Source organism: Vidua macroura, chromosome 5 (genome assembly GCF_024509145.1).
Source record: "Vidua macroura isolate BioBank_ID:100142 chromosome 5, ASM2450914v1, whole genome shotgun sequence".
Classification (NCBI taxonomy): Eukaryota; Metazoa; Chordata; class Aves; order Passeriformes; family Viduidae; genus Vidua; species Vidua macroura.
Genome location: NC_071575.1, coordinates 54,296,138 through 54,313,078, shown reverse-complemented (window position 1 = coordinate 54,313,078; position 16,941 = coordinate 54,296,138). Strand labels below are relative to the sequence as shown.

Genomic DNA, 16,941 nt, shown 5'->3' with positions numbered 1-16,941 from the left:
TGCAGCCCTGCTAGGAATGAAACTAGACCTAATAGATGTGCAGTCTAAACAATAAAGCTTTTTTATCAAAGGAGTCAAGAAGAACTTGACCTCTCCAGGCCACCTCAAAAATTCTTGTGTTTCAATGTAGTGGATATGTCTCTTACACCATACTCTGTAAATGTGTCAATGAATCTTCTCTTGAAACAAAACAAAACAAACAATTTTTAAAACCCCACACATTCATATGGAAAATATTTTTTATTGATGAACTTCTTGTTCCCTTACTCCTCACCCATATTCCTGTTCTCACATGATCACTTCCACATGGTTTCAGGATAGGCTATTAATCATCTTTTATTTTACTTTATTCCAATGTTACACAACAGGAAGCATGTTTGACAGGACTATTCAGTGAAATAAAGGCCAAATATTTGATAATCAGTACAGTGTGTAATATTATCCTGAACAATTGAGTATAAATACTGATATAATGGGGAAAAATATTTCCATTATTTCCATTAAACTGTTTCCTTCTAGACCACATTTGCACAAGACAGTTTTAAATAGCTATCAAACCAAAGGCATATACCACCTCAGACAAATAGGAAAAATATCTCCAAGGCAAACACAAATGCAAACACAGAAAGCAGTTGTTAGATATACTTTAAGAACATAGTCTGTCACGGTGAGATCATCATAATGGCATGAGAAAATCAAGACAGGAAATTGCAAAGAAGAATAATGAATCAAAGCTGAGAAAACTTCCTCCATTCTTCATTTCTCAAAAACTTTTGCTTATGGTTTTAAAAATGAAAGTTACCAACAAGAAAATCTGAAATATTTGTTCTATAGGTATACAAAGTACTATGAAAGTATTCACTTATAGCATTGTATTGTATAAAATACTACTTTAGAAGGGAAATGAGGACCTGATTTTCTAGGTGATCTAAGACCCTTTTTTTTTAAATACTGGGAAATAAGGATTCCTAATCTGAATTTGTCATTTTAGAGTAGGCTCAACTTGCTAAATTCTTCACTCATGAGAATAATCTCACAGTAATTAGAAGCTACTATCATGAGAGATGACCAGTTAGACCAGATTTACAAGTTGCACCAAAATACAATGTTAAGAAGATACTGAGGACCTTGAAAACATGTTGTTAAATTCAATGCAAGGACTCCACACTCTTCATCCTAGGAGAAAAACAGAAGAGGAAAGAAGATTGTTGTGAGGTTATTTTCTCTAGAGTGTGCTGGTATAAAATAACAAATCTAGCCATTTGTCTACAGCTTGTGTACTTGACTGTCACAGTTCAAACAGTGCTTATATGAAAAAATAAACAAAACCATGATACTTTTTCCTGAATGGTAAGGGAAAAGACAAGGGAAGAGCCAAAGACTGCCTCAAGGCACGGATGGTAGCCCCTTCTCAACCACGATTTGCAGAGCTTTTGCAAGGCTGCATCTTTTCCCCATCTTTGAACAAACTTTTTCAGACCATCTCTATTTTCTCTGGAGGTTCTAGGTAGCTCTCACTCTTCTAGGCTAGATCTGAAAGGTATCCTTAAAATAAGAGAATTTTTAAGGGCTCAGGGTCTACCAAATACCTCCATGGGCTGCATTATTTACTGATTTGTCTATAGCCTAGGAGAGGTGTTTTGCAAAGGACTGTGGCAATAAGAAGCAGCACTGGAGCAGCTGAGCAGACATGTCTAATCAGTGAGAGCACAGAGGATCTGATCTGCATGCAAAGGTCAATGAGAAAGCAGGGGACAGGTGCTAATAATGTGAATATCATGCACAGCACATCTGAGCTTGTTGCTCTTGAAGGCTGTGTTGTTACTTTACAAACTTCTCACTTCCACTGGTTACTTGCCTCCCTTTCTCCTCACTTTGGCAGCAAGGCAGCTACCTCTGATTCCAAACTAAACTGCAAGGAGAGAAAGCAAGAGAAGAGAGAGCACAGAAGCAGGGAATGTCTTCAGTGGGAGAGTTAAGAACCTGATATTCCTTCTAGCTATATACAAAATTCATTCAGATATTCCGTCTGTGCCTGTAACAAGGCCAGTGATATGGTTTCAAGATTAAAAACTCCATCCATTCCCACAGATGTTTTAAACTGTAAATTAGATGGATACCTGTGTGTCATGGCTTTTGGTGGGTTTCCATCACTGTATGACTGACCATGAAAACCTAAGGGAACAAGTTCAAATATAGGTTGTCATTTTGTTTTCATTATGATTCACATATTTATTCTCAGAGTAACTGATATAGGTTATTGTTTCATACAAAATACATACATTTCTTATTTTATAGGGGAAATAATGTCTCAAAATGCTTGGCTTTATTAAATAGAATCCAGAAAAGTGGTCAAAAGAAATAGAAAATTTGAAAGGAACACAAAGTATTGCCTCCAAGTCAATGCTATTAAATGCAAATTTTAAAGAAACGCAACACATTTTTTCCCATCTCCATCCTTTGTGGAGCAAACAAGACCAAACCATTGTAATTCCCAAAGCCCATCTACTTATAGAAAAATGCAATCCATTGTAGAATAATAAATTATACATGTCTGAAAGCTCTTCTTAAAAACTGGGTAAAGAGCAGCCTTCCTGATGGTTAGACACAATGACTTTTTTATAATAGATGTTGTTATGACTGGAATCTTGTTTTTAAATATCATGAGTCTTCTGGACACACCAACAGTTCTTGGTATCTTTAACAGTAACACTTAACTTATGCACATTTCTCTTTTACAAATATGTATACAGTATGTATTTTCACTATTTCACTATGCCATTACAAGATTATTTGTCATTTGCTTTGACATTTGTATAAACCATATTGCCATATCTACCAACTAATGTAGATCACGTTATCCCAAAACCATAAATTATGTCAGGATCCATGAAGCATGAGGTTAATGTACAACAAACACAGTGATCACATATTAAAGTTCTGATATTCTTGATAAGTGCACATTTTCTCCTTTTTCTTTTGAATCTCCACAAATTCCTAATCAGAAGAAAAAAGAAAAAAAAAAAACCTACAACAACCAACAAAACCCACACACACAAACATAGAAACAAAACGAAAAACCAAACCAAACAAACAAACAAGCCTGTGACAAAAAGTTCATTATTTAAATATTTAAATCAAATATTTTGCCCAAAAAGTTCTTTGGTCAGCTTTTGATGTTCGGCTATTTTAATTTACTGCACAGACACATTCTCTCCTACTATGAGGGTCAGGGAAATTCCAAGACTGCCATCTCTAGAGCTTTTAATTATTTTACATGTTTTTGTCATACTCTGCATTTTTAAAATGGAAAATATGAAAATGCATCCACACTGTATGAACCACTGTATGAATTGTGTTTCATACAATTATTATATCAACATACATTGTTAAATCAACAATGATTTAATGTTGATTAAATAATCAACACTGATTATTTAATTTATTCATCTTGAGTGGGCTTGTTAAAAGTTTTTCAGTGGAGAAGAAACCTGAACTGGCATTATACGAATGATTACACAGGGAGCTACATTCAGACTACAAATTCAAGATCCCTTCTTTTTATTATCAGGCTTCCAAATCTAAAGCCATAGTCAACTGACAGGTGTTTTTAGACAACAGGGAAAATCTGTCACAAGACTTACTATATTTATGGTGGACTAGAAGGGGATGTTGGTTGGTTGGTTCGTTGGTTGGTTGTGTGAGTTTGGAGATGTGTTTTTGGCAATGCCCAGATTGAAGCTTCTCTCAGCATGATTCCTTCTGGACTTTTTAGTTCTAAATTAGTCAATCCACTGCTGTACTGTTCACCTTAAACCCCACAGCCTTAGTTTGCTCTGAACTCACTAATTTCTACAACACCTTACTTTCAGGGCTTGGAGGTTTCAGAATATTCTGGCTCCATAGTGTATCTGAGTGTACCTCAAATCATAATAATAATAATATGCAGAAGCAAACTTCTGTTTGCTGGGATGTGGAGGGAAATGCTGCTGTCCCATTTGCAGAGGGGGAGAACTGACAGCAGGGCTGTGTTGCAGTCACTGCAAGGGCAGCAGTGTGTGCCTCTTGCCAAGGTGTGTTTTTATTACTGACACGAAGGTAAATATAGGTGTGACACACAGAAACTGGCACAGGGTGGAAAATTCACCCAGGAAGCAGAGGCAGCAGCCAGCCACACAAGTTGCCCTTGCAGAGCTAATTAAAGTAGCTCATGAGGTATATGAGTCCACTGTCTATAAAGGAATCTGAGCATGTCTAGCTCTTGTGCACACATCTACATTCAGTCAGGTGAATCCCACCTCGGTTTCCCAGTGAAAACATACTTCACCTGAAATGTTCTCTTCTACAGAATCAAGACCCAATGCTTCTTTTGTTAACATGCCTACTTACCACAGAAGATATCACAGATCTGCAGTGGAACTGAATAATCTACATCTGTTCTCCAACCCTTTCAAAAGAAAGAATTGAGGCTTATTCCCCTTTCAGCAAAACTGTTACTAAGCACTTGTGTTGACAAAACGAGATTGCTTTATTAGTTTACTCAAGTGACTGCATTTTAAATCTGTTTTTAAATATACACATATAGAAATTGCTGGTCTAGTGTATATTAAGTGAGTTGCAATCATTTTTAGGTATTTAAATGATAGAGTTAATCATAATTTTTGTTGTTATTGTTGTCTGACAGATAATATCTTATTTACAGAATAAATAATTTATGCAGGAAATTTTCAGTCTCCCCACTAAATTTTATTTCTCACTAGGGAAAGATCTACTACTCTCATTACTCATAAGGCTCTTGCCAGTCTCACTTCTATCTTCCTTCTTTCTTCCCAGCAGCAGAATGTGAAGCTGAGAAGGGCCTTCCAGGGCAGCTAATGGAGCCTCAGAGCACCACTCTCACTTTCATTTCTCTCAGTGTCTGCTGAGAACATTAACTCCAGAGAGGTATAAACCTATCAGCTTCCTGCTCATTTTCTATGAACAAAATTTCTTAATGAAGTTCAGCTATGGAAATAGTGTGCAGAAATGTCAGAAATAATTTGCTCAGTTCTACTTTCCTGAGTGCTAATTCTAGGACACTATACACTATATACAGCTGTGCTGTTTACTATATGCCTTACCTTTTCTAGTCAATGTCAATTTTTGAAAATTCATCTATTATTTACTTGTATCTTTTTTTAATGGAGGAACATATAAAGACAGAATTAGCAATATCCTGATGATATCCTTTTATATGCCACTGACAAAGGAGCAAGATCACAGACAGCAACTTCTCAGTTAATTAATGTCATCTCAAAGAAAAGTGCTGGCAGCATACCAAGCTATAAATAATGCTCTTTGCCAACTCGATTTGCACAGTAATCAGATTTAGCTGGGAGGAGAAAGCAGTGAGAGTACCTGCTGGTTTGCTTGGTGTTTTAATGATTTGTTTATTAGTTTATTTTGTACAGGGTACCTGGCAAAAGCAAGACACATACCTGAATGCAAATTGTTGACCCACACATTTCCTGTGACATAGTGATTGAAACAGAATCTCCCTAATGAAAAAAAAAAAAAAAAAGAAAGAAATTGAAAATCACTATTTTCCATACCCTGGAACAATGAAAACATACTGTGTCTCTCTAGCTCTTTGCTTTGGTTTTCAATAATGCTCTGTGTTCTACTGTGTTAGAGGATTAATGGCAGGTTATTTATTTTCAGAGATAACCCCAGATCTCAATGACCTTAAGCAGCTGGTGTAGTTTTGCCAAGCACAGTCTGGCAGTACAGGAAGAGGGAGTGTTACTGCATTTTATGGAGCATCACAAGGAGGACACTCTCCCTCCCCCCACTCTATGCTTCCTCCCATCATCTTCACTTCTCCCTGGTGTATGAGCTGAAGGAATGACCCTGTCTTTACAGTTCTTCTGGACTTCCCATCCCATTGTATGCAGAGAACAAGCTGAGCCTTAGGGTAAAATTGTCCTAAATGACTGGCTTGACATTTAATATTTGACTGACTATGGTTTGTCCTCAAAATAATGTCTGTTACTCCACCAATAGCTATGGATCCTACACCACTCTTCAGGGTGGCAAACTCCTAAAATAATTTGGGGAAATTAGGTGAATATATTCAAGCACGACTGAAGAGGAATTAGTAGTTAGAGGATCAACATTGGTTTCTGGGAACACAGAGTGAGGTCTTGATGAAAACTTGTGTATACTGCTCATGGTGTAGAGATAGGAACCATATGTAATTTATGTGGGGTCCCATTCTGTCACAGTAGCAGAGGACATAACAGCTTTGTACCAAAGGGAAGAAAACAGCATTTTAAAATGTATCAGTGCCTTCATGAAACACACACTTCAATATCTAGCTGTGATTTATTGGTTCTCCACCATTACCCCTTTCACTTAGCTATTCACACAGCCTTTGAAACCAGAAAATATAAACTCCACAGATTTCATGTGAAATAGACCAGTTGAAGGGAACCTTTTCTGAGTGTTGACAACTCTTCTACCGTACAAGATTTCGATCTCTGACAGTAATACAGCATTTTCCAGACAGCTTTTTCCATTAGGATAGACTCTTGATATTACCACCAATGGCGTCTGTGGTCTGTGTTAATTAGGATAGCTGTTTTTTCCCAGGCCTTTCACCATGATTATTCAGCTCTGGGATCTCCTAGAGGAGCAAGTTATTATCTTCCATTCATGCATGTCCTCAGATTGAACTGAGTTGGAAAACTCTTCTTATCAGCTGTTCTGTTACATTCAGCACCAGAGGTGCAGTAATGATCTAAACTGATTTATTAGAAAACAAATTCAGCGTTCAGTGTGCACCCCATCATGTTTAAGAAATGCTTGTTCACAACTGCCTGGTCATCAGCTAAGCCCTGGTATGTGCACTCTTCTAACTAGAAGAATCACAAGTACCTGAAAAAGGCACAAGCTGCATTGTGTCCCTGCATAGTGGCAAGTAAGTACAGTTGGAATATACCTTACAGACACATATGTAGGAGTTATGCTTGCGTGTCCTAAAGCACATCCCCCTACAGCGGAGTCAAGTCAACAGGCATAGCCAGGAGTAACAGTTCTAATCACAATATCTAGATTTCTCAAATTTCTCAACATTCATCATACACCATTTCATGTATCTGGTCAGTGAAGCAGACAGCAGGAGCACATATTTAGCAGTGGACCCGAGAGTGCTGAGGAGCTGGCTGCTGAACCAGACAGATGCCTTTCAGCATGGTGGTCCTAGTAGCTACTAGGATCTATCCTGCTAATATTCTCCTGTTTGAAAAATAATACTATGGCCTCTCTTTTGCTCTTTGACCTCACTTTCCAGATGTGTCTCTCAGCAGATCATAATTTGGGCCAACAAGGTAACTGATAGGCAGGGTTAAAGGGCAAACCAGTGCTGCACTGAAAATGTGTGGGGCACAGACTAAGCTGCAAGAGAGGAATGAGGCTCTCATGACTAGCTGTTACCTGAAACTGAAATCTGACCCTCCTATAATCTTTCCCCACTCTGTCCCCATTTTGTTGGATGAAGAGTTGTGTAGCCACACAATCAACTGGCTCAAAAAGATAATTTGGCTGAAAATGAACCCTTTTTGCATGTTGAGTTTGTATTGGTAGCTTGTAGTTTGTATTGGTGACATTTAGAGCTCATCATGGATTGATGCCTCAAGTCTCACATTTTATCATGTGTGATTAGTGACCCATATATGAAATACTAACAGTAATATTTGCTATATACATAATACAAATACCACACTACAAAACTGACATTAAAAGAATATTAAGGTTCCAGTCAATAGTCACATCATTTGATGTGACTCATTTGACTTCAGGATCTTTATTTATTTCTTGTTTCAGTGTGAGATCAGATTTAGAATTACATGCTTATAAAATGTTCCAGTAATTGTTCCAATATGTACATGGTTTATTAATGGATTCAAGCTGCAGAATATATGGAATAATAAGTTAGGTATGTTTAAAAGTCTTAAGATGTTTAAGAAATAATATATACAAACCACAGAGACTGAATGGTGCATCCCAAGAGAGTCACATGAAGCCATCTGCGTCCTGTTACACACAAGCACTGAGAACTGTGCCTTGGTTTGGGACGTGAAGAAAACTTGTATTTGTTCTGCAACTGCAGCAGTTCTCATTTTCCAGGCTGATATTAGGGGAAAATACTTACTTTTAGATGTACAAAGACCATACATTATATTCTAAAATTTATGCCTAAAATAAAAGGTTTTTGTATTTTTAAGTGTTATCAAATTATATGCAAGTAATTATTTTGATTCCTACAAGTTACTCTTTATACTGATGAACACTAGATCTACTGAGGATACATAGAAGTAACAAGCTGTCAAATCTCTTTGACTTAGTTTACCATTTACAGTGTTATGAACACTTCTCACTTAAGAGACAGCTCATATCTAGTGATTTAAATACTTTCCACAATATAATGTTATGCAATTTTAAAAATATATATTTACCTGGAAATTCTCCATGAGCAAATGGACATTTAATCCAAGATCCTCGTTTGGTTGTAAACTGAAAGCAGAGAAATCTGTTAGGAAAACCAGATTTTCCATTTCAATCTGCGGCAAAATATTCAACTAGTGATGATCGGGGCATTCCAGAAAGTTGCAGAAGATTAATTCACTGTTTTCCTCCTTTATGGTATCCTCCAAACCTTGACCAAATTAGATCCCCTAATTCTTCAGGTATTTATAAGCACGCATATTTTACAGAAATATCTAGTCCCACGAAGTTAAAAGTAATCTAAAAGAAAACAATAATATGCCTGTATTGGCCTTATTTGGTTTTTTTTTCCTCAATTAGAATAGTAAAGAGTCTCCATTAAATGTACTGTGTTGATAATTTTATTTTCAAATATTTACTATGAAAAACTTTATATGTTAAGTTTAGCACATTCTTCAGAGTTTGCATTGACGAAAAACATTTTTTCCTGATTTTCTTAAACAGACAAAAAGGAAGGGAACAATCTGACATGTGTCCTATCTATCATTGCTGTTGCACTTCAAAACAATCACCTTCTAATCTAATCCTTCACTTTTCCTTCATTCTCAGTTCCCATTCATCAGAGCTATGAAACAAAATAGTGATCATAAAGAACATCAGCAGCTCATTTATTTTAGAGACAGAAGGGCAGTTAGTATGTGTTTTACTAAGAAATTCCTTTACCTTCATGCAAAGTCTTGGGTGAGTGTCCACACGAGAATATTTAACCTGCTGGAAGACAGAGCACTCAGCATTAACTAGTTTTATTAACTAGTTTCACAAAATCAACTATTGAAATTTTCATGGCTTGATTAATGCGAAGACAACTGCTTTGTTTAATTCATAAATATCCCAGGAAGTTTATCACATAAAATGGTTAGAAACAACTGCTGCTTTGGATTACTGAATATTTTGCTTCTTTTTATCTGCAACATGTAGAATTTTTTATGGTCAGACTGACCCATTAGAGCTAAATTAATTGATTCTATGGTGGCTTGTGCAAAATTCTGATTACAAAGTCAACTTGTTTCAACCCCTTATTTGCCACTCATGTACAACTCAGCAGTACACTTAAACACACATCCAAAAGTATTCCACCATCAGTTGAGAAATCTTTCAATTTTCCATACTTATATTTCAGAACAGTGAAACATAAGTTGAATTTTAGAAATCCACTTAAGCAATCCACAAAATGTTGTTTTCTTGATTAACAATTGTTTACCCACCACGGGCTTCACCACAAAAAGCCTTGTCTTATATAAACAATTGCTACACATATAACTGATCCTACTGAAATAAGCCCTTGTTGCTCAAGTGACTGAACACCATACACAGGCAAACACTTCCTTCCTGTAACTTCTTTTGAGAACATAACAACACTGTCCCAGCAGATAGCTCTGTAGGAATCTGCTCACACCTGGAAGCAGCTTTGTCATTGACAGAGAAAGCTCCAGCCTCAGTAAAGAGGAGTGATGCAGCTTTTGTGCCTAAGTCAATACATAGTATTAGAGTGCGTGGCCTTATTTACTTACTTACAGGGCAGGTGGCCCTATCTGAGGAATATGCAGTAGTTTCCAGCATACTACAGAGATGGTTTTCAGGGTTACAGTACAATAAATGGACCAAATTCAACATCAAGCTTGTTAGAATTAATGAGGGAAAAAAAAGAGAATCCATTCTATCCATGAATATTGATGATCCTTGTGGGTCCTTCCAGCTCAGGACACTCTATGGTTCTATGATTAATATTAATGTTCAGTCATTAAATACAATCAGTAAATACAGAAAACCGCTCATACTATGTAATAAATTTGGATTCTGTTCTGGTAACAGATACAACCATTACCAGCCAGAACCCATTTTAGTCTTATTTTCCCTTTTTTTCCTTTTTCTCTCCTGCAAGCAATTAATTGTACTTGTTGCCAGCAGATGAATAATCCCACAGTGATCACTCGCATCTAGAATTAAATTAATCTGTTTTTTCAAGATCAAAGCTTTGTTGGAACTCATAAATGATGAATCTTAGCAATCACTAAAGGCTTGGCCAGGAGTTCCTAATCACAAAAGCATTTGACAGTCTTGAGTCAGCCCCACCCCCTCCCCAATCATGTCATCAGAATAATAATATTAATCCAAAAGTTTCAGAATTAATATCTTATGATTGATTTTTTTTTTTTTTGCTTTTCTGTTGTTACTTTAAGTTTATTACTTTCTCTCCACAATCAGGCAAGCCTGAAACTTATTTTTCATTATTAAATTAATTCTAACGAACCTCAAAAAGCCAGAGCATTCAGTATCATCAGATTTCAGATTGAAGTGTTAAGCCATTCAAATCTCAACCCTCCTCAACTTGAGAAAATAAGTGCTGGAAGAACTAAGTGACACAATATTTCAGCACCCACAATTTCAAGACATTGGACTAGGTTGAGGAAGGCACTGCAGGAAGATCTTAATTACAAAACAATTGTGGCCTACCAAAGTACTGTTATGTCTCCAAAAATATTTAAAGAGATTTAGCTTCATCTAATTTACATTTCTGGTGTCTAAATGTTAAATATCTACATCTGATCTAATCACAAGAGACTTTTATGACAGTAAAAAGAAGGTGGTACCATCAGAGAGAAATCCCTCCAACCTACTATGCCTATCTACAGATGAGAAGAATTGTCCTTGCAATGTGTGTCTCCCTTACTTTAAAGGGAATCTGACATGAACTATAAATATAAAGCAGATCCTATTTACCCCAAAGAATTTAGCAAACATTACTAGCTGCCCAGTCATGTCCACTTTTTATTTCTTTATAATGAGTCAGTGACTATTTTGAATAAATCATATGATTAGTGTGCAAGAACAGACTGTGATTATTAATAGTTTTAAGTATCAGAGAAGAAGTGAGGAATTTGCAACTGCTTTTATACCAAAGTCTATTATGCCTTCACATTATGCCTTTGGTGATGCCTTTCAATCTCACAGTTTGAATTAATCCACACAGCACTTACTTTCTCAGAAGAATTTTTGAAAGATTTTTCTATATCTTCACAATGGTCATTTGACTTGGTGAACCTGCATAGGTTAACCATGACAAGGACAGGACAGACTGGCTCCCAGGCAAGGGTTTGTGTTGATGGATTATAAACAATATTGTCCCATAGCACCTGTGTATCTGTGCACAAAGAGAGAGGGAAAACATTATTCAAAATGTCCAGACAGGAACCAACACAGTTAATAAGTCTAGTACCTCTACATGTGCTTTAAACCAAAATCTTGGACTTAAAACAATAAAACACTTTTTAGGCCACACTTTTTTCTATTTGCCTGGTAAAAAAATTACTTTCATATGTGTGCAAAGAAGACAATTTCTTTTTCTGTTTTTCTGTTTCTTTCTGAGCTGTCTTCTCAGACCAGTTTCTGATATTGCTGGAATATTTGTGTGAATAATTTCCTGTTAATCATAGGACTATTTAGTTAACTGTCTCCTTTTTCAACTCCTTGCTCCCTCCTTTTAGTTGGAAATTGGACACCGTCAAATGTCTCCTTGAAGCCCTCTTCTCACACCATTTCTAAGCTGACCTTTTATTCCTTCTGCCCAGTTTGCGTGTCACTTCAGAAAATGTGGGAAATTACTGGAAAGTTAGTGTTACAAGCACTAGTGTTAAAAACACTTAGTGTTTTTGTTGGCATAAACTTTGTGAATTATTTGGTCTGAAAGTTATTTCATCTACCCACAATAAAAAAAAAGCAATATGATTATTTCCTTGAAGTTTTGCAATACATGATTTTCAGTGTAGATTAATTTAAATTGTGACCTACTAATGGAGCTGAAAGTCACTCCTATAAAGAGTAAGCATGCAGTACTTGCCATTTTCAAAGGGGCAAAGTTGAATCCTCCTTGCATCTGGAAGTGCCAGCCAACCCTACAATCAAACAGTGGACATCAGTTAGAGGTTGTCAGACACACATGTTTTTAATATTTCAGGTAGAATGTGACAGAAAATTTTCCTGCCAAAGATAAGGTTTGTTAGAAAGTTTTGGAAGTCATTTTAAAAGAAGTTTTGCACTATTTTTTTCATTTTGTTGTTCATCATTAGGGGCATTGAACTAAGGTGATCCCTTCTAACACTATATTCCTATTTCTAAGTCATATATTTGGTCCAATTTCATTTAGAAAACCGTCCAGTATGATTTTCGTTATGTTTCTTAGAGTGTCATTACTTTCTAGGGGAATCAAAATATTCAATAATCATAATATAAGATCTCCTGGCCTGGGCAATGGTAAAGGATGCATTCTTAAAATCTGAAGACTAACCCTTAACCCAGTCTCCAAGTATATATGCATGGCTGCTGCTACGCCCTATTAATTTAGATTCATGTGCAAATGTTTCTGTTATTTGGAGTTCCCATCTGTTTGCTTAGCAATCCTATTGCAGAATTTTCTGTGTATACACTGAGAGGAATAAAGTTTTTCTAATGACCTCATATTTTCAGAGTGGAATGAAAAAATTCCCTAGGCTTCAACCAGACTTTGTGGTTCAGCTTGCCTATTTAGGTATGTGATTTTAGGTCCCACAATGTACACATCTAAATGTGACTTAAAGTGCTCAAATTACTATCACAGTAGCCTTATGAAGACCCAGCCAGTGCAGCCAGTGGAATCTACAGTGCAGTCCAGCACATCCCAAAAGGATAGGCCATCTACCTTTGGTCAGTTGAGCAACTGATTGCATTAATTAGATCTCCATTGACTTTAAGAGTTTGGACACCTAATTCAAATGTAGATATCTATATTTGGATATCTACATTTAGATATCTTAATCTGCAAGGTAAACCCAAGCCCAAAATTCAGTGAGAAAACTAGGTTCACATAGCATCTTTCTATGTTATCAAGATAATCTTAAATTTGTTTGGGACCTTTTATTCTTTGTATGAAAGACATTCCAAAATCTCACATCTCAGGTTATCATCAAAATCTGTAACTATCCTGAATACATTCATGGAATGAAGTTTATCCCCCTTCCTTCTCATTACAAGAATGGCTTTTGTTTAAAACATATCTTATTTTTCCTTATAAGTGACCCTTCTGGTCTGTATTTACACAGCAAAGATATTTTCTCTTTGCATGTGTTTTACCAGGCTAATGGAAACACGGTATTTGAATCTCCTTTGTAAAACAGTCTCTTCATTCCCCAGCCACTACCGATCTTTTATGTGCATCTTCCTTTTGAATTAATCTTTCTTGAATACAAGAATTCTTTACAGTATTTCAAAGAAGGCCTTGCCCATACTTTCCTGTTAGCTTGTAATAATCTAACTCACTAGACTTTTGTTCATGTTTTACATGCTGATATCATGGAAGCAAGCTAGTTACTCACCCTGTGACCAACTATTTCAGCCAGATCTTTTTTCTTCCACTGTTATTTCTAAATGAGGACTCACATCTTACAGCAAGAATTCTTTTTATCAAAGTACATGAACTTGCACTTCATATTTTACACTTCATCGTCCTTCAATCATGTCACATATGAAGATTTCTAGTCTCTTCCAATCACCCTGACCCTCTTCCATTTTAATTATAGGTCCCAACTGTGTTCCAAGCAAATCCCATTACACATTCCTGCATTTTGTCCCCATGTCATTGATGAAAATATTTATATTAGAATGACTCTAAGTGTCATCCTTAAGCAACCTCCCTACCAGCACAGGCCCATCCAACAGGAATTGCTGAATTAGTCTTGCAGCCAGGTATTATCTACCACTCAAATCTTGTTCTTGCTCTCGGTTTCCTCAATTCCTGTTTTAGTTTTTCTATATCAAATGCTGCTGACATTCAGTCAGATTATGTCTTCTGTCTTTTCATCGTTTATAAAAAAATTAGTCAAAATAATATTACACAAGACATTCCATAAATTATTGTAAATTTTATCCCATTTTCTTCTGATTGCCATGTTTTAATTAGCATATCTTAAAAAATCTCTTCCTTACATTTACGTAATTCTAAGGTCAAAAAAAGCCTTAGTCAAAAACTTGGTTCTAGAGCCTTTTTCCCTCAGGTTTTTCCTCCTTTCTTACCACAAATGCCTGATAAAATTTCTTTAATCAAAAACACAAATATATACCAAATTCCAGACTGTATTACCTCAATGCAAAGACAAGGGAGTAGCTGAGAATATTTCAGAGAAATGGATTTAAAAGATTCCTTTCCTTGTATCTGAAATGAAAAAGATGGTCATAAATCCAGGACAGTAAACTTCTTTTAATAAAGCTAAATAATAGATATAGATAAATATAGACAGAGATGATATAGATATAAATACAGATAGATACAGATATAGATATAGATTATAGAGGTGATACAGATGATTTAGCTATAGATATAGACATAGATGGCATTTCCTATAACTATGACCTTAATGAGTATTGCCATCTGCAAGGCAACCCCCCCCCACCAGTTCCCCAAAGCATCATGAGTTTCACTCACCACAGCAAATGCCCCAACATCTTCACAGGTAAACCATTTATGGCACAGGCGAACATAATAATCGTGATCTCGGGGAAAGTTGGATACATTCACTGTTACAATTTTCCTTGCCCTGTCTAAATTATAATCTAACTTTCCAGCTGAAAAAAAATAAAATCAAGCATGAAATTATTACAACTGTTTCTTTATAACTTTATTGTTTCTATTTTATCTATTTATAAAAGGTACAGAATATATTTCATAATTTGATGGAGATGGAACTCAACATCTATAGAATCTTACCTAGAATGTTTAAAATTATTATTACTTTATACTCTAATAGTCCTCATTTTTTATGAGATATAATTTTCATTCAGCATTATTTAGCTTAGCACTTGTAATACTGAGAGGCCAAACACCTACCAATTTTAACTCAACCTTAGTACTTGGAATCTTATGTAGTTTATCTACAAATATTTGAAATATACACACTAAAACTACTATAAGGGCTGATTATCCCAAGATTGTAATTTTCCTACATAGAGAATATGTGCAACTATGATAGACAAATGTAATATGTGGAAGAAATATATATATATATATATTCAGAGGTATGCCAAAAGCAGTATAGCAGTTTGGCAAATTAGTTTCAATCTATTTATGAGGTCTGTCAATAGACAAAACATAAAACCAGCAATCCAAAGTGCATTAAAAGAACACACATCTATTTCCAAAAGCTTAGAAATCAAATAGAATATCAAAACCTTTACCTCACATGTAGCATTTTCAATTGAAATATATTTCCAGAATATTACCATGTACCATTTCAATAGCAATACATTTCCAGAACATTACCTATCAACTAGATGGTAATTATAAGTAGTGGTAGTTGGAAATCATAATTTTTTCTCCCTGCTCATTTAAGTAGGAAAACATGCCATTGTATAGGTCACTAGAAATATCTCACAGCTCTAAGTTGCACAGGAGTTCAGCTCACCCGAACAAGCTGGAATATATTTTCCCACATCATTGTTTCTGCAATCTGCAAAGTAGAAGGCAGAGTCTGTTTCAGTGCTGCTTTGTTGATAAAACTGCGTAAAAAAACTGCCAAATTATCCAGTAGATTCCCAAGAGAAAACCTCTCTCATCCCTCTTTTTAAGGGCAGACTTGCACACATTTTTAGATAAACAGCAAAATAGAGAAGTACTCTTCCCACACACAGAGATTATATCACAATATGCCTTAAGGATCTATCTCCCCAGTCTGGGGTTTCTACTGGGAAACCTCATCAGCAGTTAAGGCTGCAACTGAGGATATAGCACCACACTTCTTTACCTAGAACCTAACAATAATTTGAGTAATAATATTAATTTTGGTTACTTTTTCTTCAAAAAACAACTCCCGTTGTTTACCAGGCTCATTTCTCTGTTATCAATAACTCTGTATTTTTGCTATTCTGACTCCAGTCTTAGAAAGAAACACCCTACCTAGCTCCTAGGGAGCTTACCAGAATTAGAAGCCAGGCAATACTTTCAGAATATCTGGTATTTTTATCTCCAAAACTTAACTCTTAAGAACATTAAAACAACTTTTCGTGTGTTGCTTTCACTCCTCCTTGCATAACACAGCATTGGAGCAGCATTTTACTCTAATTTCCCCACTGAATCCTTTTCCACCAAGAAATATTTCCTATTTTCATCTGTTCACTCACCCTGGTAATGTGTCTTAAAACTGGGCTTCATAAAACTTTGTTTCCTCCCCTCTTTATTCGCAAAGTACTTATATACTTCAATAGTGAATCAGGATTGATAAGAAAATTGAAGGCTTTTTAAGCACAAAAAGGCCTTACTTGTACCAAAGTGTGAAACCATACAGCAGAGATGACACTGTACCAAGGGGCAAGGGCAAGAAGCACCCATCCATTGGCTCTGGATGTGGGAAGGCAGAACAGTCCCAGGCATGG

General features: G+C 36.0%; 1 protein-coding gene across 1 annotated transcript in view; it reads right to left on the bottom strand.

Moving 5' to 3' along the window:
* Positions 1-247: 247 nt before the first annotated feature.
* Positions 248-16,941, bottom strand: part of IL17REL (interleukin 17 receptor E like) — a 46,857-nt gene continuing 30,163 nt past the window's right edge. Inside the window, exons 7-18 of the mRNA XM_053977901.1 lie at positions 15,975-16,019; positions 14,999-15,138; positions 14,657-14,728; positions 12,383-12,437; positions 11,523-11,686; positions 9,208-9,255; positions 8,496-8,553; positions 8,022-8,167; positions 5,478-5,537; positions 4,390-4,447; positions 2,121-2,175; positions 248-1,176 (exon numbers count right to left, since the gene is read on the bottom strand). Coding sequence (XP_053833876.1) covers positions 1,149-1,176; positions 2,121-2,175; positions 4,390-4,447; positions 5,478-5,537; positions 8,022-8,167; positions 8,496-8,553; positions 9,208-9,255; positions 11,523-11,686; positions 12,383-12,437; positions 14,657-14,728; positions 14,999-15,138; positions 15,975-16,019 — 929 coding nt within the window. The 3' untranslated portion in view covers positions 248-1,148. The remainder of the gene's footprint in view (positions 1,177-2,120; positions 2,176-4,389; positions 4,448-5,477; positions 5,538-8,021; positions 8,168-8,495; positions 8,554-9,207; positions 9,256-11,522; positions 11,687-12,382; positions 12,438-14,656; positions 14,729-14,998; positions 15,139-15,974; positions 16,020-16,941) is intronic.